The 24,569-nt window shown below is 35.2% G+C and overlaps 1 protein-coding gene across 1 annotated transcript; it reads right to left on the bottom strand.

Moving 5' to 3' along the window:
* Window positions 1-61: 61 nt before the first annotated feature.
* cdc40 (cell division cycle 40 homolog) lies at window positions 62-24,134 on the bottom strand. Its single transcript, XM_079888974.1, has 15 exons — window positions 23,724-24,134; window positions 23,484-23,570; window positions 22,581-22,710; window positions 19,741-19,827; window positions 19,518-19,657; window positions 18,091-18,187; window positions 17,875-18,014; window positions 17,095-17,169; window positions 13,619-13,664; window positions 12,102-12,203; window positions 10,873-10,988; window positions 10,093-10,226; window positions 7,272-7,348; window positions 5,070-5,214; window positions 62-1,781 (listed from the first exon to the last, which is right to left on the bottom strand). The coding sequence occupies exons 1-15, from the start codon at window positions 23,904-23,906 to the stop codon at window positions 1,604-1,606; spliced, it is 1,737 nt and encodes a 578-aa protein (XP_079745100.1). The 5' UTR covers window positions 23,907-24,134; the 3' UTR covers window positions 62-1,603.
* Window positions 24,135-24,569: the final 435 nt, after the last annotated feature.

The raw sequence follows: 24,569 nt of genomic DNA, 5'->3' as shown, positions 1-24,569 counted from the left end.
CCGATTACATGTTTATTTTAATTAAATTATGCATCTAATTTCTTTTTTTTTTTTTGTATTACAAATATAATTATATCCTTTTTGTACTGCAAAATCTATTTAAATGTTCCATTGATCCAACATTGATGCACCACACAAGTATCTCCCATGATGCAAAGTGCTGAAGACACTAGACTCAATACTCTACTAAACACAAATACGGGGTAAACATTTGTGTTTCCCAAAAGCAGTAGTAGTATAGTATAGTATAGTAGTAGCATAAGTAGATTATAAATATAATTGGAGACCGTGATCTACAATGCTTTTGGGGAAAAACAGCACAGAAATCAATAATGGCATCAATTATTTTCAGTATGAAAAAACATTAATGGCATATTTTGTTAGCATGTTTCTCGATAAAAACATCGGGACACTTTTTCCAGTCATTTCAGTGTGAAAAAGTGCCTGACTTCAGCAGAACTCACTCAGCATTGTGTACAAATACCAGGCGTATGAATATATTCATAAAGGTCACATTCCTTGGGAGTTGGAGGAGAATTTTCACTGAGTAAATTTCAGGCAGTGCATTCTGGGATTGATTTTATTTGCATAATTTTGATTCAAGAGTTTATTCTGAAAGGACTGAATAAAACTTTTTCATCTGTTTCTACAGGAGATGATTTTGAACAGACAGATATAAATGATTCTGATTGATCGCCTAATCTGCATATCTAGAAACCATAATACTGGCTTAATCAGGTTATGAAACATGAAGCAGATTCCATATTTTGAACATAACTCACCGTGAGGTTGTGCACTTGAGATATTTGCTTCTGTAGAGAGACCATGTGTGATTTCCCATTAAAATAAGAAATAAAATACATGTTTAACAGCAAAATTACCCATAATGCCAAAAAGAATGTCCTGATGTTTTAAAACATTTAAATATTGATATTTTGAAGTGATTTAAAAAATGAAAAGTACTTTACAACAGTAGGTGGCAGCGAGTCACTGTTAATGAGCGAGTCATTGAGATTCAACCGATTCATTCAAATGATTCACTCATTAATGAGTGAGTCATTGAATCATTCATTCAATCGATTCGTTCATTCAGTAATGAAACACAGCCGTAAAACAGTCCTGCGTCTTTGTTTGGAACTATTTTCGTTGGCGAAATAGAGCAAAAACAGGAATTATTGTCTCTAAAATGTAAGTCACTTAATATTAACTTCTTGTTTATTGAAAATCAATATCACATTTGTAACCGTGCTGATATTTGGTGGAAAAACAGCTCTTCGTGTGATATTAATTATATTAAATGATAGAAATATAAAAAATATTTTTGCTCCTTATCTTGAATACTGAAGGCATTATAAATGCATTTTAATAAACTAAATCACGTAAATACACAAGCGCATCCACCAAAACACACAGACAGCAGAAACTAAACGAGAGACATTTATTATCTTCAAAAAGAGAGAATGTGAGACATGGTTTCATTCATTAAAAAACAAAAAGCATGAGCTGAAAGTCTGTGGCGTGTGTCTTTAGGACTGGATACCAGCCCGATAACACCCGTACGAACAGCTCGTGAGGACAGGAAGTGTTCTGCGTGTGTGGTTCCTCAGTCCCAGAGTTTGATCAGCCCGTCCCAGCCACAGGTGATGACCTTGGACGTCTCGTGAGGGTGCCAGAGCGCGCTGATACACACCTTATCGTGCGCCTTGATCCGGTGGTACAGCTTCGTCGTCTTCCAGTCCCAGATGTTCAGCTTCCCGTCGGCATCACCGGAAACCACATAACTGCGGAGAACCAGTTAAAGACACGATCAAAATCATCCGAAATACACCTCCATATTTATGCACTCGCTCTGAAACGGCTTAAGGCGAGACGCGGCAGGCAAAAACATCGGTTTTTTACTGGTCAACTTTGAGATTTTTGGATATTTGTCTTCAATAACATGTCTTCTTTCAGACTTGTGGTGAAAAAAAGTCAGAAATACACATTTAAGTCTTTATTTTACTACACTTTGTCTGTTTGCGTCTGTAGATTTCTCCTAAACTCAACAGAAGTTGGCGTTGTAAATCCTCCACGCTGCTCCGCGATCGCTGTCTGCTCCCTGTCATCAAAGCTCTCTCTCTCCTGTACAATGCTGTCGGATCCAAATATGGCCATTTCCTTTTTATCAGCAACCAATCGTGAAAGTAAAAGGGCTGAATGCGCAATCTCATTGGCTGATAAATCTTTAAAGCCCGTTTTCTCAAAATGACTTTTCTCTCATACATAAGTCTGAAATCTCCACTTCAGTAGCACCGATACACACCAAACTCTCCAGTCTTGTACCTAGTTATATTATGAAGACATTTACAGAGGGGATTTGTAAATATATTATTCCTAGCCTGATTTATATAACATTTTATTCCAAAAAACATGGCAAAAATATTTTTTTTAAGGCTATTGACAGTATATTTTACAGGATAACAAAAGTAGATATCCATAAATCCCTCTGTAATTTTTTCCCATCTAATATGTGAACACAATGAAAAACAATTTTTTAACCTGGCTTTATCCAATACTCAGATTTCCTTTTTTAAAATATATGCAAATTAGTGCATATTTAATTAGATAGTGCCTAATTTGCATATTTAAACATTAAATTACAGAAAACTTGTAGTAAATTATTTTCTCATCTTAATGTAGGTAATCAACTGAGTTTCATGGTGATTTCTGCTAGTTAAAATTTTTACCCTATTCACCTGTAGTGTCTCGCCTTAAAGGGGGGGGGTACAATGGTGTTTCATGTATTCAGAGTTGTTTACACTGTTAAAGAGATGGATTCTCATGCTAAACATGGGCAAAGTTTAAAAAAAATATTTTGGACGAATAACGGAGAATTTCTGTGCCGAAAATCTTACTTCCGGGTTGGTAAAAGTTTCGGCTGTTTTTTTTTTAGATCGTGGATCTAATGACGTAGATCAGAGTGGAACTCCTTATATGAGCATTTCTCTCGGAAAAGCTCACCCGCGCGCACGTCGACTAGAGGAGAGCGAGACCGCGCACATCAACGCGCTTCAACAGGAAATCATCGGCAGCGCTGCATAGGATTTGTTCAAGAATGTCTCCACAAAAGTGTGTATTTGGATGTGAGGGAAAGCTTACCGTGTTCAGTTTTCCAAAGAACCCAGTGTTACAGGAACAGTGGATGCAGTTTGTTTTTCCGGGGCAGCAACGGAGTGTAGCAAGTGCGGTTGTGTGTTCTGGTCATTTCAGTGACGAATGTTTTATTAACAAGGCTCAGGTCGACGCTGGATTTGCAAATCGTTTGCAATTAAAACGTGGAGCGGTCCCAGTGATAAAAGACCCCATTCATGTAAGTACAACTGGATCAGATTTCTGTCTTTTGCTGGAAATCAAGCACTACCGCTTGACTCTATAGCTCCGCCTCCAGGACCTCGGCTTTTTCCGGAGAGAATCGGAAAGCTGTATTTTTCTTTTATAAATATAATAAAACTAAACACTTTTTGGAGATATTAAAAAGATGCACTACTACTCTATAGGTACTCAAGATTAACATGAGATTAGGTGAAACTGTGCATGTTATGTACCTTTTAAGGTCATCATAGCCATACATTAAAAAAATGTATAAACAATAGGGCTGCACAATATACCGAAATTATCAAAATATAGCAAATGTATATATAGCAATATGCATATCGCAACGGCTTGCAATAACTGGGGTCATGAACAAAAGACGAAGAGAAAATCACTCGCTGCTCTCGGCTGAATAACTTTTGTAGCTTTAATAAGAATCAGGATATATGTAATTCATACAGTGAAAACTAAGCCGTGTTTTATTTTTACATTTGATTATTCCGTTTCTGTTATTAAATAACCCTAATGCAGGATAACCTGAAACCTTTAGGTTTATTTTACTCACTTTAAGTATTATCGTATCGCATATCAAATATCGCATTATTTTCTTAAATATCGTGCAGTCCTAATAAACAATCTAGTTTAAATCATCAAGGCATATTTTCCATAATGATTTTGCCTAAAAAGAACAAAAATGATATTGAAGCTTTATCATTTCTATCATCAATTCAATCGCAATGTGGTTAAAGTTATAAACTGGCTGTTTATTAAAAAAAAGAAAGAAAAAAAGAGAAAAACTTTAAACGGCCCGGCCAAGATTAAAGCTCCATGGTACACATTACATTTTCCTTAAACACTTTTGTTCCAGTGAACTAGTGCAACAGTAATATTTCTTAATTTGTTTTAAATAAAAAATATTTTCATTTAGTAATAGCAATAAAATCATAATTATTCATTGTAATTTTACAGCTGTACTGTAAATTAAAATTATTATATATGTTTTCTTAAATACTTTTTACAGTGAAATAGTACAAAATATTTCTTTGTTTTAAATAAATATTTGTATTTAGTAGTAATTATAATAAAATCATAATTCATTGTAATTTTACAGCTATACTGTAAATTTATTTAATATTTATTTTACAGTGAAATTGTCCAACAGTAATAATTATTTATAACTATTATTTATAAATATAAATTATAACTTAATTTGTTTGAAATAACATATATTTTTTATTTAATAATAATAATAATAATAATAAATAATAAAACAGTTAATTGTAATTTTACAGATGTACTATAATTTAAAAATTATATTATTTTACATAAATACTTTTATTTTAAAGTCAAATAGTACAAAAGTAATATTTCTTAATAAAATATTACTATTTTATTCAGTAAATTATTATTATTAAAAATGTATATTAATATATAATCAAAAAAATTGTTTGCCAAATTGTGTGGCCCTACAAACAAGCACATTTAAACCTGGAGCTTTTATTACAAACAAAAAAAGTAAGTAAAAAAATGTAGAAATTTTAAAATGACAATTTTTTATCAGAAAAGGAAGTAGGGCACACTGGACCTGAGTGAGACCATCTCATCTACACACATCTGTCTTTAAGCTACAGCTGTTTTGCCACTAAACCAGCTTTGCTTTAAAGAATATGTTTCGGCTGCGTGAAGCTCCAAATCACAATTAATATCTGAACATTCACCTCATGTCCGGGGAGAAGTCCACCTGACAGGCGTATCCCGCCACCATGTGACCCTTGAAGATCTTCTTCTTGTTGAGACGGAAGCGGTTCTGAGCTCCAAAGATCAGGATCTGATTGTCCATGGACTGACAGGCCAGCCACTTCCCTGAGATCAGCACACACACAGGTCATCAGTTACAGGACACATGAGGAACCTATCGTTCACGCGAGGAACTAAATATCGGGGAAAAGCACTGAATCATTACAGTATAGAGATGAACCGATATATCGGCCGCCGTATTTATCGGCATATCGGTTACAGCACTGATATAACAAACCGATGTTTGTGTAAACAACAATTAAATACAAAATAAAATCTGTAAAAAATACAGCAGGGCTGGACAATAAGGACTGATTGACGCGAGTTTATCCATTGCATGTGTTTTTAAGCCGACAAAAAGCGCACAAATACCGAATCGAGTTCTATTTTACTTCTAATTCACACAAAATTATAACAAAATGCCCATCTTGGTGAGTATCCATGTAAACACAGTCAGTTATGTATTAAAGGGATACTCCACTTTTTTTTGGAAATAGGCTCATTTTACAACTCCCCCAGAGTTAAACAGTTGAGTTTTACCGTTTTCGAATCCATTCAGCCGAGTTTCTGATATTTAGAAGAATATCAGTAACCAGACAGTTTCTGGTCTCATTGACTACCATAGTAGGAAAAAAAATATATACTATGGAAGTCAATGAGACCAGAAACTGTCTGGTTACTGATATTCTTCTAAATATCAGAAACTCGGCTGAATGGATTCGAAAACGGTAAAACTCAACTGTTTAACTCTGGGGGAGTTGTAAAATGAGCCTATTTCCAAAAAAAGTGGAGTATCCCTTTAAATAAATGTAAACAGGTGAGAAATAAAACGCTTGTGTATCAGTATATTCAGTGCCGGCCCGAGCCTTTTGGGGGCCCTAAGCAGAATTTGATTTGGGGGCCCCCTCCCACCACGCGGAGTCACCTGTGCTTGGCGATTATTGACACAAATGTCACGCTATAATGTTAAATTATAAATTAATACAATGAGGTTATGTATTAATACAAAATAAATACTTAAAAAATAGATACTTAAATAAAAAGTTGTAACTTTTTCTTTACTCTTTTATTAACTCTTTGAAACTTCTGAAAACAAACTGTCACAAAACATATTAAATTATTTGCAAAATATCCTCCAACGTTTTGCAAACACTTTGCAGTTTGAATGATGTCTTGTATGAACATGACGGAGTATGTTTTTATGTTTCCACTGTTTGATCGCGCCCGCGCCTCTCACACACACACACACAACATATTCCAGCATTGCAATCTTGACATCGCATTCATTATAGCCGTAATAAAATGTAATAAAATATAATAATAAAATAGTCAACCTAACATATAAAAATTACACTGCTCTGTTTAAATAGTCAGTAGTACAATTTGTACCATTCAGCGTAAGCACCGCTCCACTGTGATTTTTTTTTTGCACAGCATATTTTTGCGCGTGAAGAGGATTATTTTTTCCGTCGATATTGGAACGTGAGTGAAGTACATAATAAAGAAGCCTATAATAAAGAATAGTTTACCCTCCAAATACATCGCAAATGTTGAAACATTTTGATTCTAATGAGAGATACGTGAGACCAACGCCGCTTACTTTCACTTTCGCTTTAAATTAATTTATTTTGGCTTGTTTATAGTTATTTTTTTATTCTTGTTCTGTTCTGAATATCATTAAATTTAAAGGATAAATTATTGATTTAAATGTCAATCATCAATCATTCATCAAATCAATTTTTTGGCAGACACAGCAGCAGTTGTAGGCAGGTATATTGATCATGAAATCAGAATTGTCTTGAATTGTTCATTAATTCATTCATTTATGTCACTTGTTTAAGTTAATTAATATGTATTAAAACAATAAAATAAAAAAAAACTCGATTGGGGGCCCCCTGGTGGCCAGGGGGTGATGCAGTAATAAATGCATGAGTTTTTTAACCTTGCTAATTTAAAACATGATCAAAACACAAATGTATTTTTACATTTGACTCGGAGAGAGGGCGTGAAAACAAGGGTTGTCTTCTCCATGTCTGTGTTTGAGGGAGTCTGATCCATTATTGATCAGAGAGCAAGTGATCTGAGCGGCAGGGGGGTCACATGACACGTGTGATGTCACTCACCGTTGGGCGACAGCGTGACCGCGGGCATCGAGTGCATACTGGGCTCAGCAATGTATTTAAAGTCCACAGGAATATCCCTGAAAAAAGATGAAATGCACATCAAAATACAATCAAGCACATCTTTGTGTTTAAAAAATTAGATTTTTAATGTTTTTGAAAGATGTCTCTTATCGCTCACCAAGGCCGTTTATTTGGATCATAAATACCGTAAAAAAAAGCTAAATATTTTTACAATTAAATCATCTGTTTTCTATGTGAATATATAGTAAAGTGTAATTTATTCCTGTGATCAAAGCTGAATGTTCAGCATCATTACTCCAGTCTTCAGTGTCACATGATCCTTCAGAAATCACTCTAATATGATGATTTGATGCTTAAGAAACATTTATGATAATTATCATTGAAAACTGTTGTACTGCTTTATATTTCAGTAATTAATATATATATATATATATATAACCTTTTATTCATCAAAAGTGACAGTAAAGACATTTATGTTAAAAAGATTCTATTTCAAATAAATGCTGTTTTTTTAACCTTCTATTCAAAGAATCTTGAAAAATGAAATATAAAATGTATCTTGGTTTCCACAAAAATATGAAGCAGCACAACCGTTTATCATTAATAATAATAATAATTTTTCTTGAGGAAAACACACACACACACTCAGTGATGTGTTTGAGTATTGTAATCCATCACTCACACACACTCTTAAACTCTCACACACACAGCGATGTGTTTGAGTATTGTATTACATCACACACACACTCTTACACACACTCTCTCACACACACACACACAGTGATGTGTTTGAGTATTGTAATCCACCACACACACACATTCACACACAGACTGATGTGTTTGAGCATTGTAATCCATCACACACACACATTCTCTCACACAAACACACACACAGTGATGTTTGAGTATTGTAATCCATCTCACACACACACACATTCTCTCTCACACACACACACTCTCTCACTCTCACACACACACACAGCGATGTGTTTGAGCACTGTAACCCATCACACACACACACCGATGTGTTTGAGCACTGTAACCCATCACACACACACACGCACACACACGCACACACACGCACACACACGCACACACACACACGCACACACACAGCGATGTGTCTGAGCACTGTAACCCATCACACACACACACACACACACACACACACACACAGAGCGATGTGTCTGAGCACTGTAACCCATCACACACACGCACACACACACACACACACACACACACCGATGTGTTTGAGCACTGTAACCCATCACACACACACACACACACACACGCACACACACGCACACACACGCACACACGCACACACACAGCGATGTGTTTGAGCACTGTAACCCATCACACACACACACACACACACACACACACACACACACACACACACACACACACACAGAGCGATGTGTCTGAGCACTGTAACCCATCACACACACACACACACAGAGCGATGTGTTTGAGCACTGTAACCCATCACACACACACACACACACACACACACACACACACACACACACACACACACACACACACACACACACACACACACACACACACACACACACACACACACACACACACACACACACAGAGCGATGTGTCTGAGCACTGTAACCCATCACACACACACACACACACAGATGTGTCTGAGCACTGTAACCCATCACACACACACACAGATGTGTCTGAGCACTGTAACCTGGATCTCCTGCAGAGATCGCTCCTCTAACTGGAGCACTGACACCTGAGGCAGGAGGAGAGAAATCCCTGAAGACGACACGAGTGTCCCAGAATAACTCTCCGCATGAGAGAACGAGAGCACCGCGTCACCAGCGCACTCCGGCACAGCTGACCTCAGAACAGCCTCTCTGAGCCTGAAACTGGTGATGCGCTGAGAATACTCAGATGAAGTCAGTGCTCCACATCACGCCTCACGAGCTTCAAGTCAATCAACGGTATTAAACAAAATTAATAACATCGCATCGAGATCCAATTGAAAGCATTCAAATTCGGCGCAGAATTCTGTGATAAACCACGTGTCAGATCAGCGCTGACGTGCAAACCAGGACAACCTCAGAAGCTTCCACCCAACTCGGAAAAGGCAAAGCGCATTACAAACTCTATCGCAACATTTATTGCCAAATCACTTCCATTTGTTTAATTAATTGTCGCCATCTCTGTTCGAAATCTGCTATTGCAGTTATCCGCGGAAGGATCAGCTTTACGTGGGTTGTGCCCACAGTGAAAAAAAAAAGAAAACCTGTATAGAAAAAGATGCATGGATAATCGGTTTATCATCGCAGCCCTCTGAATCGTAATCGCATTGAGTCGTGAGGTGCCTAGAGATTCCCCTAATGCCCATTTTCCACAAGCTGGTGTGATTCTTCAGGGTGTTCATGTAAAGTTTGTAATATACTTTGGTTAAAATTCCTCAATGGTTGTGTAAAACACCCTTTTACCTCCTCAAAAACAGCGCTGTTCACAGCGACCCGTTTCAGTGCATGACATATTACTCAGAAAATGCAAACGGCCTGATTATTGAGAGACTTTTTGAGGATAAAAAAAAATAAATAAGGAGTGAATGGATTTCTCTCATTGTGTGAATGACACATTTATATGCAAACACCATATAAAAGTGAATTTTGCATCGGATGACCCCTTTACGACATTATTTTCATGAAAATTAAACCAATTTCTCTCTAAAACCAGTGAGAACAACAGCTTCCTGTTCATCAAGAGCCGAAACTCCCCGTTAACCGTGAGTGTGAGAGAAGCGCCGCCTCACCACTCCCACACGCGCAGACTCTTGTCGTCGGAGGTGCTGACGAAGCGCCGGTTCTCGTCCACGAACGTGATGGTGTTGACGGCTCCCAGATGCCTGTCGTACTCCTGAACCACCTCACGGGTGCGGATGTCCCACTGCAACACACACACACATCAGCCTTCACACACTCACCCCGCGGCGTCAGAAACCATCAGTAACCTTCAGTACTGATTCAAAACCACAATCACCATTAAAGGTGCAGTGTGTGATTTTAGCGGCATCTAGTGGTGAGGTTGTGAACTGCACCCAACAGAAGTTACGGTGGCCGACAGGAAGTGATGTTGTCGTCTGAGACAGCAGAGAGTAGCCAGTTCAGCAATGAGGTTTCTTTACAAAGATAAATGAAGAAATTAGGTTTACTTAATTATTCAGTAAAACGATGTTATTGCGAATATTATTGTGACTTGTTCATCATTGTGTCAGTGTTTTATTCGCTGACTTTAGCTAGCGTGAAGAACAACAGTGATGAAACGCATTTGTCCATTCATGGCCACCGTAGAAACGTGGATGTAAGTGGACCCGCGGTGTGTGTAGAGAGAAACGCCTCATTATAAGCTAATAAACACATAACGGTTCATTATGTAAGCTCTTTATACACCACTGAAAACTGTGTTATGAATATGATATTGCGTTTCTGTCAACAGATCCTCCTAAATATCACACAGTGCACCTTTACATAAGTATATCATCTGAAATACAAAGTCAATTCTTGGATGGATAGAAAGTTCAAAAGACTCAGACCTGCACGATCTTCTTGTCCGACATCCCGGCGACGAACAGGTTCTGCTTCTCCTCGTCGGGGTTGAACTTCACACAGTAGGGAACCTTCTTGTTGGTGAAGGGAGCGATGCACTTTCCTGGAAGACGACGGGTTAGTGTCACTCACGATGAGCTCGAGTGCTCGAGATGATCCACATCAGTGGAGGAGCAGAGAGAGACTCCACAGGACTAAACACTCGTCAACACTCATGACCGTCATCATATCATAAACACTCAGGAACTCAAAGGTCTTCCCGGCAACACGGCAAAATAAAAGTTCGGTTTAACTTCAAGAAATTGTGACAGAAAAAAACATTTTACTTTTGTACGGTAGAATTTAGCTATGCAATAATAAACTAACACTAATGATAAAAATAAGTTGTTATTATTATATTTTAAAATTAATGTTTTATGCTTTCATTTGAATGCCAGAAAAATTTAAATACACAACAGAATTTCTGAAAAAAAAAAAAAAAAAAAAATTTCATAAGGCCCTATTATTGTAAAAAATTAATTAATTAATTAATTAATTTTAATAAAAGCATGTCTAATAAGAATAATTTAAAACATTAAATTCTAACATAGATATAAATTGTATTTTTGCATAATAATTATTACATGAATACTGCTATTATTAATAATATATAAGGATTATTATATAATAATTAAAAAATAAGAATCAGAAATGTTTAATATTATATTACCTTAACATGTTGTTTTAAATTATTGTATTTTTAAATAATAATAATAATAATAAATAATAATAATAATAATTATTATTATTATTATTATTATTAATATATAAGAATTAGAAAAATATTTAGAACTGTCAGAAGAAAAAAGTAAATTATTATTATTTAAAATAATTATACTTTTATGATTTATATTAATAATATATTATCCTAACAAATAAGTCAATTTGCTTTTGGATTACTAGCATTATTAACTATTAAACGGAGTTCAGAAAATGTAAACAGAAAAAAAGCAATTTGGAAGAAAAAAATAAAACGGATTCATGAAGGCAATGAATAAACTGCATTAGACATGCAAACTAAACTGATTCAGTGTTGGACACGCCAAATAAAAAAGATCTTATCTTGAATCCTGTTAGTGTGTGTGTGTGTGTGTGTGTGTGTGTGTGTGTGTGTGTGTGTGTGTGTGTGTGTGTGTGTGTGTGTGTGTGAGAGTGTGTGTGTGTGTTTAACTCTCACCGGTCTCTGTATCCCAGAGTTTGATGTATCTGTCGTAGGCGGCGCTGAGGAACTGTGTGCCGGTGTTGTTGAAGCAGACGTCACGCACAGCTTTACTGTGACCTACACACACACACACACACACTCAAAGATTACACAGTATATATGACACATGACATGTGCTTTGAGAAGTGACACACACACACACACACACAGAGCGTCTGAAGCGAACTAGATTGACTTGTCCTGGTCAAAGCTTTTACCAGCCCGGCAACTGTAGCCATGGCGATATCAGCAACCCACGGAGACGAGTGACAGCCGCCGTTAACGACCAGCATCTACAGTCACTCTTATACTCTACAAGTTCAAACTCAAACGTTTAAGGCATAGCAATATATAAATGTAATAATTATTCATTATTACAATAATTATTCTTGACAGTAATATTTATTAATTATAATTATTCTTATTGACAATTATTATTATTAATTATAATAATAATTCTTGTGATGATAATAACAATTATTATTATTAAATGTAAAATAAAATGAGGACTTTTTTTAAAAACTGTCAGAGTAAAACAGTCTAACAACAATGATAATAAATTATTATAATTTTATGTTATATTATTATAAATATTTTTAACTAAAATAATCTTATATTATTCTAACAGTTTTAAATTATTGTATTTTTGCATAATAAATCATTATTATTATTATTATTATATTAATACTACTAATGATATGATATTGATTATTATACAAGAATTTAAAAACGAATCAGAAAATGTTTAAAACTGTAAAACAGTATAATAAACAGTATAATAACAATGATAATAAATTATTAATACTGTTATATGAATATTATGTTAGTCTAACAGATTGTTTTAAATTACTGTATTTTACATTATTATTATTGTTATTATTATTAATATGTATTAGAAAAATGTTTAAAACTGTCAGAAAAAAAGTATAACAATTATAATAATACTGATTATTATTATACTGTTTTATGAATTATATTATAATATAATATTATTATATTATAATATAATATTAATATACCTATTAATTAAAAAAGATATTTACATATTTTTTAAAAATAATTATTTAAAACAGTCTTTTAGAATAATATATTATTAATATAATTAATATAAAATACTATAATTTGTATTATTATGATTATTATTATGTTGTTTAACTCAGCATTTTTTAAATTCTCATATAATAATAATAATAATAATAATAATAATTATTATTATTATTCAATAATTAGAAAAAAGAAAAGCTTATTTTCTGATTGTATCCAGAAACATCGGTTAATTGATGAGTCTGACTGAATTAAACCGGGCGATCTGAACTCATGAATGTCTTCCAGCGCTTGATGAACGAGTCGAGACACTGGAGAATCCAGCCTGTGCTTTCCTCCATTAATCACGTCTCAGAGTAATTAAAGCACATCAGTCAATCACGACAGCGCTGAGAGTTCATCAGAACCCTGTGTGAGAAGAGATCACACACACACACACACACACTCACCGATAAACGTCCGCGCACATCTCCTCTCGTTATACACCTCCCACAGCTACAGCAAAACACAAACACAACATCAGCACACACAGAGAACACACACTGTTCATTATGATAAAACACTAATCAGCGTACAAGACGATTATCTGTCAGATGATGCGGATGCTCAGAAGTCATTTAAAGTTCTTCACATTTGATGCTTTATGTGCGTGCGTTTAACGAATCAGGAGATTAGGAGTAAAACACTCCATCTGGGTCTCTAGCAACACTTCATTTAAATATATTTGTAAAGCACTGTTCATAGAATTACAGAAAATAATATGAGGTCATAAAATTGCTTGCATAATAATAATAATAATAATAATAACAAAAACTGACATATCAATAATAATACCATTATTATTATGATTATACAGATCTACTGGAACAGACCGTTTTAAATTCTTGTATTTTGCATCATAATTCTAATTATTATTATATTAATATAAGATATTAAAAATAATTTTAGAATGAATTTTAATATTCGAACAGACTTAAATTAGTTCTGTTAGCTATTATTTTCTTTTTAATTTGACATACCGTTTAATTTTTTTGCATTTTGTATAAGAATTATATTAATATTATTCTATTAATAAATAACAATATTAATTGTTATTTATTATTACAATTATTATAATCATATTAATATAATATATTAATCATACTTTAATATTCTAAAAGACTATTTTAAATGATTATTTTTGCACAATAAGTATTATTTTGTTTTTATTTTAACAGACTTTAAAATTCTTGTATTTTTGTATAATATTAATTATAACTATATTATATTAAATGTTTTAATTATATTTATTATAAATTATTATTATATTAAAAAACATTATTAATGTTATTATTATTATTATATTAATATTCATTTTAAGATTAATTATACTAATATTCTATTCATTTATATTAATTCTTGTTGCATAATTATTATTATTCAATTTTATTATATTAATGAATAATTAATTTAAAAACAGTCTGTTAGAATAGTATTTGTTGTTGCATAATAATAATTATTATTATTTTGTTTTATTTTAACAGACTGTTTTAATTTCTTATATTTCTATATAATAATAATAATAAGTACTATTATTATTATTATTATTAATAATAACTAATTCTATTCTATTATTATAATAAAAAAACATATATTGTTATGTATTCTTATTATTATCATAAATAACTATTATTATTGTTGTTATAACTAGTATTCAAGCATAAGAAAAAAACATTGGCTGAAGTGTAGAGCAGTTTTACACAACACTGCTTGACCTTTCAACCACCCACTCGTCTCCTCACACACACACACACACACACACACACCAGGGTTCCTGCAGGTTTCAGTTAGTCAAATTTAAGACCTTTTTAAGACATTTTAAGACCATAAAGATTGAAATTTAAGACCTACACGACGCATTGCCAAAAAATATTCAAATCAAAGAATTCATTTTATTTCAATGAATTCAGTAATTGAAAAAGCATTAACTTAATTTACAGATAAAGCAATCACATTAGTACCCTTCCAGACCCAACAACGCGTCAGAGAAAAGAACAGAATCAGATATAATTTTTTTTATAGAAAATTGTACTTTGCATATTATAGGCCTACTGTAAAAAACACATAATTAGATGATTTTAGTTGATCATAGTTGATCATAACTAGAGATGAAATGGCATGAACATTTCATTTAATTATTATAGTGGCAAAAATGATCACTTATCACAGAATCCTGTTCAAAAAGTACTAATACTACACAATGAAATCAATTCACCAAGTTTTATGTCGAAAAACAGCAAATAACAAATAAAATTAGCATTAAAATAATACGATTAAAAATGATAGCCAGATTTTAAAAGTGTCTTGCAACATGTTATATACTAACATGTACAAATTCAATTTAAAGGGGGGGTACAATGGTGTTTCATGTATTCAGAGTTGTTTACACTGTTAAAGAGATGGATTCTCATGCTAAACATGGGCAAAGTTTAAAAAAAATATTTTGGACGAATAACGGAGAATTTCTGTGCCGAAAATCTTACTTCCGGGTTGGTAAAAGTTTCGGCTGGTTTTTTTTAGATCGTGGATCTAATGACGTAGATCAGAGTGGAACTCCTTATATGAGCATTTCTCTCGGAAAAGCTCGCCCGCGAGCACGCCGACCAGAGGAGAGCGAGACCGCGCACATCAACGCGCTTCAACAGGACATCATCGGCAGCGCTGCATAGGATTTGTTCAAGAATGTCTCCACAAAAGTGTGTATTTGGATGTGAGGGAAAGCTTACCGTGTTCAGCTTTCCAAAGAACCCAGTGTTACAGGAACAGTGGATGCAGTTTGTTTTTCCGGGGCAGCAACGGAGTGTAGGAAGTGCGGTTGTGTGTTCTGGTCATTTCAGTGACGAATGTTTTATTAACAAGGCCTCGACGCTGGATTTGCAAATCGTTTGCTATTAAAACGTGGAGCGGTCCCAGTGATAAAAGACCCCATTCATGTAAGTACAACTGGATCAGATTTCTGTCTTTTGCTGGAAATCATGCATACCGCTTGACTCTATAGCTCCGCCTCCAGGACCTCGGCTTTTCCCGGAGAGAATCGGAAAGCTGTTTTTTCTTTTAAAATTATAATAAAACTAAACACTTTTTGGAGATATTAAGGATGCACTACTACTCTATAGGTACTCAAGATTAACATGAGATTAGGTGAAACTGTGCATGTTATGTACCCTTTAAGTTGACAAAAAAGGTTTTTATAAAAAGATAAACCTCACATATTTCAGACTGTAATTTATCTTTTTTGACTCATTCTTTATATAAAAAATGATTTAGTGACATTTACAATGCACTTTAGCTTATCTTTTATTATTAATAGTAAAATTCGGTCCGATTTTCCCGTGGCGTCTGTCGTTGCTATGCAACCATACACTGTGCTCTCCACAATGACAAAAAAGTTTTAGTGGCTAATGGATTTCCACCGCCGAGAAACGCTTGCTGTAGCTCTGTTACAAGATTTATTTACGGAGAAGAGAAAAACACCCGTAGTGTTTGGGTGCACACGCATCCTTCCTGTCTTTTTTCATGTTGCTGCGCCTGGAAATAAACGAGCGCGTCGCTTACCGCGCGCCTATATTTGAACGAACTTGAGCGCGAAAAAGACGCGACATGTGAACTGCCTCTAGGCGAGCGACTTCGATACTTTTTTGCTACTTTGTAATAACTTCCTGCAGCCAGCGTTTCTGGAAATGAACGAGGGTAAAATCTTTTTTAAGACCTGACTAAATGAAATTTAAGACCGCGGATGAAAATCTGGCTGTTTTTAAGACGTTTTAAGGCCTTAAATTTAAAGTTCAGAATTTAAGACATTTTAAGACTTTTTAAGACCCCACAGGAACCCTCACACACACACACACACACGGACATGAGACGTGTGTTTAAATGCAGGTCTCACCTTGATCTTGCAGTCCATGGAGCAGGACAGCAGCAGATGCCCAGACGCCGGGAACAGACGGATCGCACTGACGCCCTGCACACACCAGAGACCGTGTGTGTGAACACACACCAAACCAGACCACAGAGTTAGTGTCGGGAACTGGAAATCAATTCCAGCTCTGGAATCGGATACTTGTTATAAAATTTAAATTTCGATTCCTTTGTGATCATTTCAATATGACTAAACCATTGCGAGTGATTCTCTCTGTCTTTCGTTCATGACCCCAGTTATTGCAAGCCGTTGCGATATGCATATCGCGATATATACATTTGCAATATTTCGATATACGTGACCCTGGATCTCGAGTCGCACGGGTATATTTGAGGCAACAATACATTATATGGATCAAAATGATAGATTTGTCCTTTATGCCAAAAATCATTAGGATATTCAGTAAAGATCATGTTCCATGAGGATATGTAGTAAATTTCCTACTGTAAATATATAAAACATGTATTTGTGTGAGTGAATGCAGCACAATCGCCAACATAAATGAACAACTTTAAAGGAGATTTTCTCAACGTTTCGATTTTTTTTGCATCCTCAGAATCCAGATTTGCGGCCAAATATTGTCCTATCCTAACAATCCATACATCAATGGAAAGCTCATTTATTCAGCTTTCATGTGATGTATAAATCTCAATTTCAAAAAATATTGACCCATGTGACTGGTTTTGTGGTGCAGGGTCACATATTGTGCAGCCCTACTACACACACACACACACACTGCTGCTTCACCTTGGTGTGTCCGGTCCACACGTGCAGCTGCTTCTTGGGAAGGTAGCATTTGTCCGGGATGTCTGGCGAGCGCAGGTTGATGCCCACGTCCTGAGGAATGTGCAGGTACGAGCGGCCCTGGTAATCATACGCGTCTTTAACTGCAGTGAGAGAGGGAGACGGGGTTAAAGAGCAGATCAGAGCGTTTAATCGAGTGTGTGTGGTGGCGTGGCGTACTGTGAAGGATGGTCTTCTCCTCCGCTGGAGCTTCTTCTTCATTCTTGCCTCTCTTCTGTCTCTTGGCTGTGATCTCGTCCAGCTCTTTCTGCTCGTCCTGTCAGTGTCAAACATGAGGAGAAGGGTTAGGCTATAACACACATTAAAGGCCAATCTGACTAGTTTTTTAAATATAGATCGACTGATATTGATGTTTTATATCCGATACGATACCATGTTTATGTGCATTGCACATATGTATTGTTGCCCAATAACAATTATTATTAAATTTTTTTTGTATAATAACAGTGAATTTGACTAGTTTTTTTAACTATAGATCGACTGATATTTTTTATATATATATGATACGATACCATGTTTATGTGCATTGCACATATGTATAGTTGCACAATAATAATAATAATAATAATAAAATAAAAAATTTTTATATATATATATATATATATATATATATATATATATATATATATATATATATATATATATATAAATATAAAAGTGCCATCTGACATTTTCTTCTAGAATGATTCATGAATCATTTTTATAAAGCTTGTATATTTAAGTTCAGCAATTTCACTTAAATGACAATAAATAGGTAATCTTCATTGCCATTTAAGTGAAATTATTGAATTTAAATATACCAGCTTGATAAAAATGATCATTCTAGAAGAAAATTTCAGATGGCATTTAGAGGCTTTTGCATCTGAACTCTTCATTCATATATATATATTTTTTTTTTTTTTTTTTTTTTAAATCCTTGTATTTTTCTATAATAACAGTTAACACTTTTTAAATACTGTAATCTTAGCAATTTCACTACCTCCTTGCATACAAAAGCAGTTTTTTTACTTTTATATAATTATATTTTTTGTTATGTTAATTTTAGTTTAATTTATAGTCATTTCATTGTGTTTTAATTTTCCATTTTATTCGTTTTTTTATTCATTTAAATATTGCAATTTGGGTTTATTTTTATTTCAGTTAGTTTTATTTATTACCAGTGATTAATTTTAGTGCTTCAACTTTTTTCAACTTAGTTTATTGCCATGGCAACATTTCTACTTTTTTTTTTTTTAATTCACTGAAAGTTTTTTAAAGGTTTTAGTCAACGATAATAATTTAGTTGCAGCACAAGCCAGAGAAGCAGAAATTGTGATGACAATATGATTAATGGTTTAGTATTCATCATCTTCAGGGTTTGAAATTAACACCCGCCAAATGTGGGTAAAAATCAGCCAATTTTATAATTATTTATATATGTAAACTGTGACATAGTTAATCTGGTCCATTTTTTCTCTTTTTTCCGGCTGAAGTTCTGAATGGCCGGTAACTTAAAAATTGAGTTGCCAAATTGTCAGGTGAGTGAAAGAGTCCATTCAAACCCTGATCATCTTCTGATAAATTGAACATGTTGAACACCGTCTCACCTCAGAGGGTTTGGCCACTTCTTTCTCATCCTGGTATTTTGCCCAAGGGCCCAGAAAGCAGTCGATATCCGACGCATCTCCTCCCTTCACCTTCCTCCTCTTCTCAGCCTTCTTTGGTCCCGTCTCAAACACCGTCAGGCCTAGTAATGACAGCATTAATTATGACTAGCATGAGCAGGAACGAGAGACGGATGTCAGATTTCGTGAATGACGTGAATCTCACCTTTGTTTTTCTCGGCTTCTTCTATGGCTCCGATGTAGCTGCTGGACGAGACCTGACTGGTGTCCACCGACGGGTCCAGAGCGTAACCTGACGACCACAAACACACACGTTTGCTTTGATTCTATGGCATGAATACAGAAGCTACACAAGCGAGATCGACGTATATCTCTCACTAGAGATGTGACGGTGAGGATATTTTCTAGGGCTGGGTATTGACACAAATTTCACAATTCGATTCGATTTCGATTCACAAGCTTGCAATTCAATTCGATTCGATTCAATATTGATTATTTTGGATATCAGGTACAATACATGGCACATTTCAAGGAAAACAAATCTCTTAACTAATGCTGTAAACTATGAGAGTCAGTTGTAGCCTATAGGCTTCATTAGCCTACTATAATATTGAAGGTAAAAATGAACTGATTTGTATACAAACACTTAAATTACACATTTATTTTTATAAAAATAAAGTTATATGAAAAATATAGTTCATTTTTCTCGCTGACTAACGAGTTTATGGTCACTGGATGTGGTTTTTCTGAGGTAAATGTGACGTTACAATACATGACATTGTTTACAAGCTGATTTACTGACGTCTTCAAACGGCTGAAACACTGATTGAGCGATTCCATGTCACATGATACGGATTTCGATAAGTTGTACTCCACCTTTTAACACACTTTCAGAAGCTCACTCATGTTTATCTCGCGCTGTAACTGGTGTTATTAAGGCGGAGGAGAAGATCATGTGCTTCTCTAGAGCTGAGCCAGAGCGATCTCACGCCACAGCGCTGAAACGGTGTTTATGTTTTTGAATTTCGTAAGAAAATGGACGTAATTTGAAATCTGAGACTTTGTTTCATATCAATAGTAACAAAGCACAAAGATTATTGTGATTTATTGGATGGGATGCGCTACAATGTTCCATTCATTCATCAACTGAAAACCGGAGGACTAATCGATTCTTGGGATTTAAAAATCGATATCGGTTCGTAAAAATCAAGAAATCGATATTTTTTTACCCAGCCCTAATATTTTCCCATATTTTAATCAACGTGTGACAACACCGGTATCACCGGCGGGGGCTTATAAATCACTAATCTGAAGGCTAAAGTAAAATGCGCACGTCCTCATGGGCATTCATAATGGTGCGGCGCAGAGCGAGCGTTTCTCCATAGTAATGAACACGTGCGCATTTTAGTTTCGCTTTCAAATTAGCACCAATTTGGGGTTGGATTGCCTGAATGGTGAGTTCATTAGCCTATTATTCTAAATGCAAAACACAACAACAATACAGTACAATGACAAATTTTGTTTAAAGAGCACCTATTATGACTTTTCACAAGATGTAAAATAAGTCTCTGATGTCCCCAGAGTGTGTATCTGAAGTTTTAGCTCAAAATACCCAACAGATCATTTTTTACAGCATGTTTAAATTGTAATTTTTTGGGGCTCAGAAAAACGCGCTGTTTTAGTGTGTGCCCTTTAAATGCAAATTAACTGCTGCTGGACGGCACAGGGGGCGGAGCCTCACGAGCTCGCGCTCAGAGTCAAGACAATCTCATCTGATAATATCAGAACAGAAACTCTCAGTTGCGGTGTTCATTTCGACTCGGAGTCGGACAATAATGCCCACAGAGCCAGAGAATATATGCTGTATGGACATAGAACAGGTATAGTTTAGTTTAATTATGGTTATAACTTATTTGTCATCTGCTTTTATCCACTAATACAAGCCTGCTGTAGCAAAACCCGTCCGAATGATGACCAACATATACTGACGAGTTCAGTGAAGTTTATTGTACATCACACAAAAGATGAGCGTTAGTTTTACTCCAGAGAATCTCTGTAAGAGCTGAATAAACATAGTATAAGAAGTGCACATTAAAGTCTTATCCATAAACTCTCTCTCTCTCTCTCTCTCCCTTTCATTACCAACAACATACACAGCGAAGTACACAAAACACTCGTTACAACTAACAGTAAACAAATATACACACCTTTTCAGTGGGTGCTCAATAAACTGGTAAACCTTATATCCGTAAAATGACTCGAAGAGCTGTCATAAAGAGTGCGCTCGCACTTTCATTTCTTCCGTGTCCAGTAACGTTAGGCCTGTTGCTCCGGAGAGTGTAAGCTGGATCACAAACAGTACAGATCCATCCTTGAGTAACAACGGGAGTAAATGAAGACTGCTATGTTCATTCTTACATCCATCAACAAAACACCTCAATCGCTTAGGAGACATTCTTGTCTACAGCGGCTCAAGCGTCGAACAATGGCGGACTCTGTGTCCAGCTCACTCAGGGCGGGTCTAGGCTCAAACTGAAGTGTCACTCAACAGTCGTGGGAGGGGCCTGTGTCCAGCTCACTCAGGGCGGGTCTAGGCTCAAACTGAAGTGTCACTCAACAGTTGTGGGAGGGGCCTGCTCAATTCTACGTCACATTGCGCCGAATCTGAGAACAGCTCATTCTGAGACAGTGCTTATGATTTATTGAGATTGTAAAAAAAAACACTGGGTGGATTTTTATCATTCTAGGGTGGTTTTGCTCACACACTGCCAACACACATTTATGTTCAAACACCATGTAAAAGTGAATTTTGCATAATAGGTGCCCTTTAAATAGTCGCTTTTTGTCAGTCAGTTCCTCGCTCTCGTGATGAATGAAATCTGACTCCTGCTGCTGATCTAAACTAAAAGATTTTATTAATAAAAAATAAAAAAATAATAAGAAAATCGACGGCGGGGGGGGCATTGCCGAGGTGTGCAAGTGATGTAACCGGTGATGCTTCTGAACACCATCAACACAGACTATTGCAGCAAGCCTATCTCTCACCGAACGTAGAGAAGGTCCTCCTCTGCTGCTCGAACATGAAGTCGTTGACGTGAGCCGGTTCAGCGTAACCCGACAGCATGTTTCTCGGAGCCGCCATCTGCTGCGATCGGAACGGGTTCGCCGGTCCAAACTGGAATGAGATGAGAAGGAGACAATCAACATAAATAAGATGGTGGTCATATCTGTTTTTTCTTCCAATGCATTTTTGTACATTAACAATGTAAATTTTTGATTTAATAAAGTGAATTTGACTGGCTTCTGAAAAGTAGGCTGTTATATTATTGGTTAATATTATTAGGAATGAGTCACAATAATCCCATTTAGTGTTCTTACATTTTTTCTTATTTAAGTTTGGACTTTTAGAGGTACATTTACAGCAACATGCACTGATGAATCCTGCACCGTTAAACCAGAATTGATTAAATACAAATAACGGTACATTAATATAGTGAGTAGAAAAAATATACATAATGAGGAAACTTAATAGAGATTCATTTTAGATTTATACTACAAAGCTAGTCTAGAAAAACAGTGTAAAACGCAAGTAAATTTGATTCAAATAAAACATTAGTTATGAATCTATTATGCAAATTAAGCTAAAAAAATAGATTAAAATTGCATCAAAGTTAAATAAACACAAATAATTGATTCAACAGTACACTACTATAGTGAGTAGAGCAACATATATAATAATTTAGCATAATATGAACTAATTTTAGATTTATACTGAACTAGGCGTTCATAAAAGATAGTTTTAGCATGGGGTTTCTCACACAACAAGTGTAGCTAATCATATTTGAGAGTCTGTGACATATAAAGCGACTGAACACTCCTGATATATTGCACATAATATTTGAAATACACAACATGCTTCCATCTATCTTGACAAACAGCTGTATTCACCTCTGGAGCAAACATAGTTTCAAATGTAGGGTTGTACGTGACTTCTTTGAGTGCTGGATCAAGATGCACACCGGTCTCAACATCTTCCTGGAAAAGACAAAAACAGAAAACATTGTTTCACCTGTTATTAAGCGACCAGGCATCAGAACAGCGAACTTTAACCACATTTGACTCGACTGGGTTTCCTCCAAATCAACCGAGGCTCCGTTAGTGACTGAGACCCGCGCGTTTCTTGTTTACCTTCACGGCGACCTCGGGCGCTGAGTTCAGAAGGGCTAAAGTCATTATACTGTCGGACTTTAAAGGCTGAAGATGCGCGATCGAGTCTGGTTCGACTTTCTGCGGACTAATACGGGATTCTGACTCATTTTCCGAATCTGAGTCGCTGCCGTACGAAACGAGGCCACTCTCTGTCGCCGCCATCTTGGATGTTGTTGGTCTTTCGTCAGCGGGTCCTCAAAGATGAATATTTGGTTAAAAATTATCTTAAATAGTCTTATTTTTAAAAAAGATTCTTAAACCATATGTCTGTACTTAATATTATATTATAAGCGATTTAATTTTATACACCTGAAATTGAATGTAAAGCGGGCGCAGTTGTAGTGCAGTAAGTTAGATGTTGTATCTTTTAGGACAACAGCTTACAAGAGCGCGCACTGCGACGTACACGCGCATTTTGTAATGCGCTCATGTTTTAGTTTATTATCACCAGGGTTATTATTATTATAGTTAACTAAAACAAAAAACATAATAATTGTGCTACTTGAAATAAAATAAACATTAAAAAGTCAATAGGTATATTTAAAAAAATGAATAAAACTTTACGTAAAATTGAAATAAAACGAATTTTAAAAAAAGAATAGTATCTAAATTATACTAAGATAACACGGATTCTCACTACACATAAAGAGTTGTATAAAATATGTCTTTGTTACTCACTTATGTACTATAAAAAGGGAAATGTTTATATACAATGAATATGTTGCAAAGATTCACTGGTTAAAATAAGAAGATTGTGCAAGTGCAAGTATTGTCGATATTATTACATAGAAAGAAGAAATTATGCCTTTCTATGTCAGAATTATG

This window comes from Squalius cephalus (genome assembly GCF_949319135.1).
Source record: "Squalius cephalus genome assembly, chromosome: 12".
Classification (NCBI taxonomy): Eukaryota; Metazoa; Chordata; class Actinopteri; order Cypriniformes; family Leuciscidae; genus Squalius; species Squalius cephalus.
This window is presented reverse-complemented; position numbering and strand designations above follow the sequence as displayed.

Excerpts from the sequence above, each read along its gene's own strand:
- cdc40 (XM_079888974.1), bottom strand. The coding sequence starts at position 23,906 with ATGGCGGCGACAGAGAGTGGCCTCGTTTCGTACGGCAGCGACTCAGAT. Across the intron at positions 18,188-19,517 it reads AAGTGGCCAAACCCTCTGAG|GACGAGCAGAAAGAGCTGGA; the intron begins GTGAGACGGTGT and ends TGACACTGACAG. Across the intron at positions 5,215-7,271 it reads GGTCACGCTGTCGCCCAACG|GGAAGTGGCTGGCCTGTCAG; the intron begins GTGAGTGACATC and ends TGCTGATCTCAG.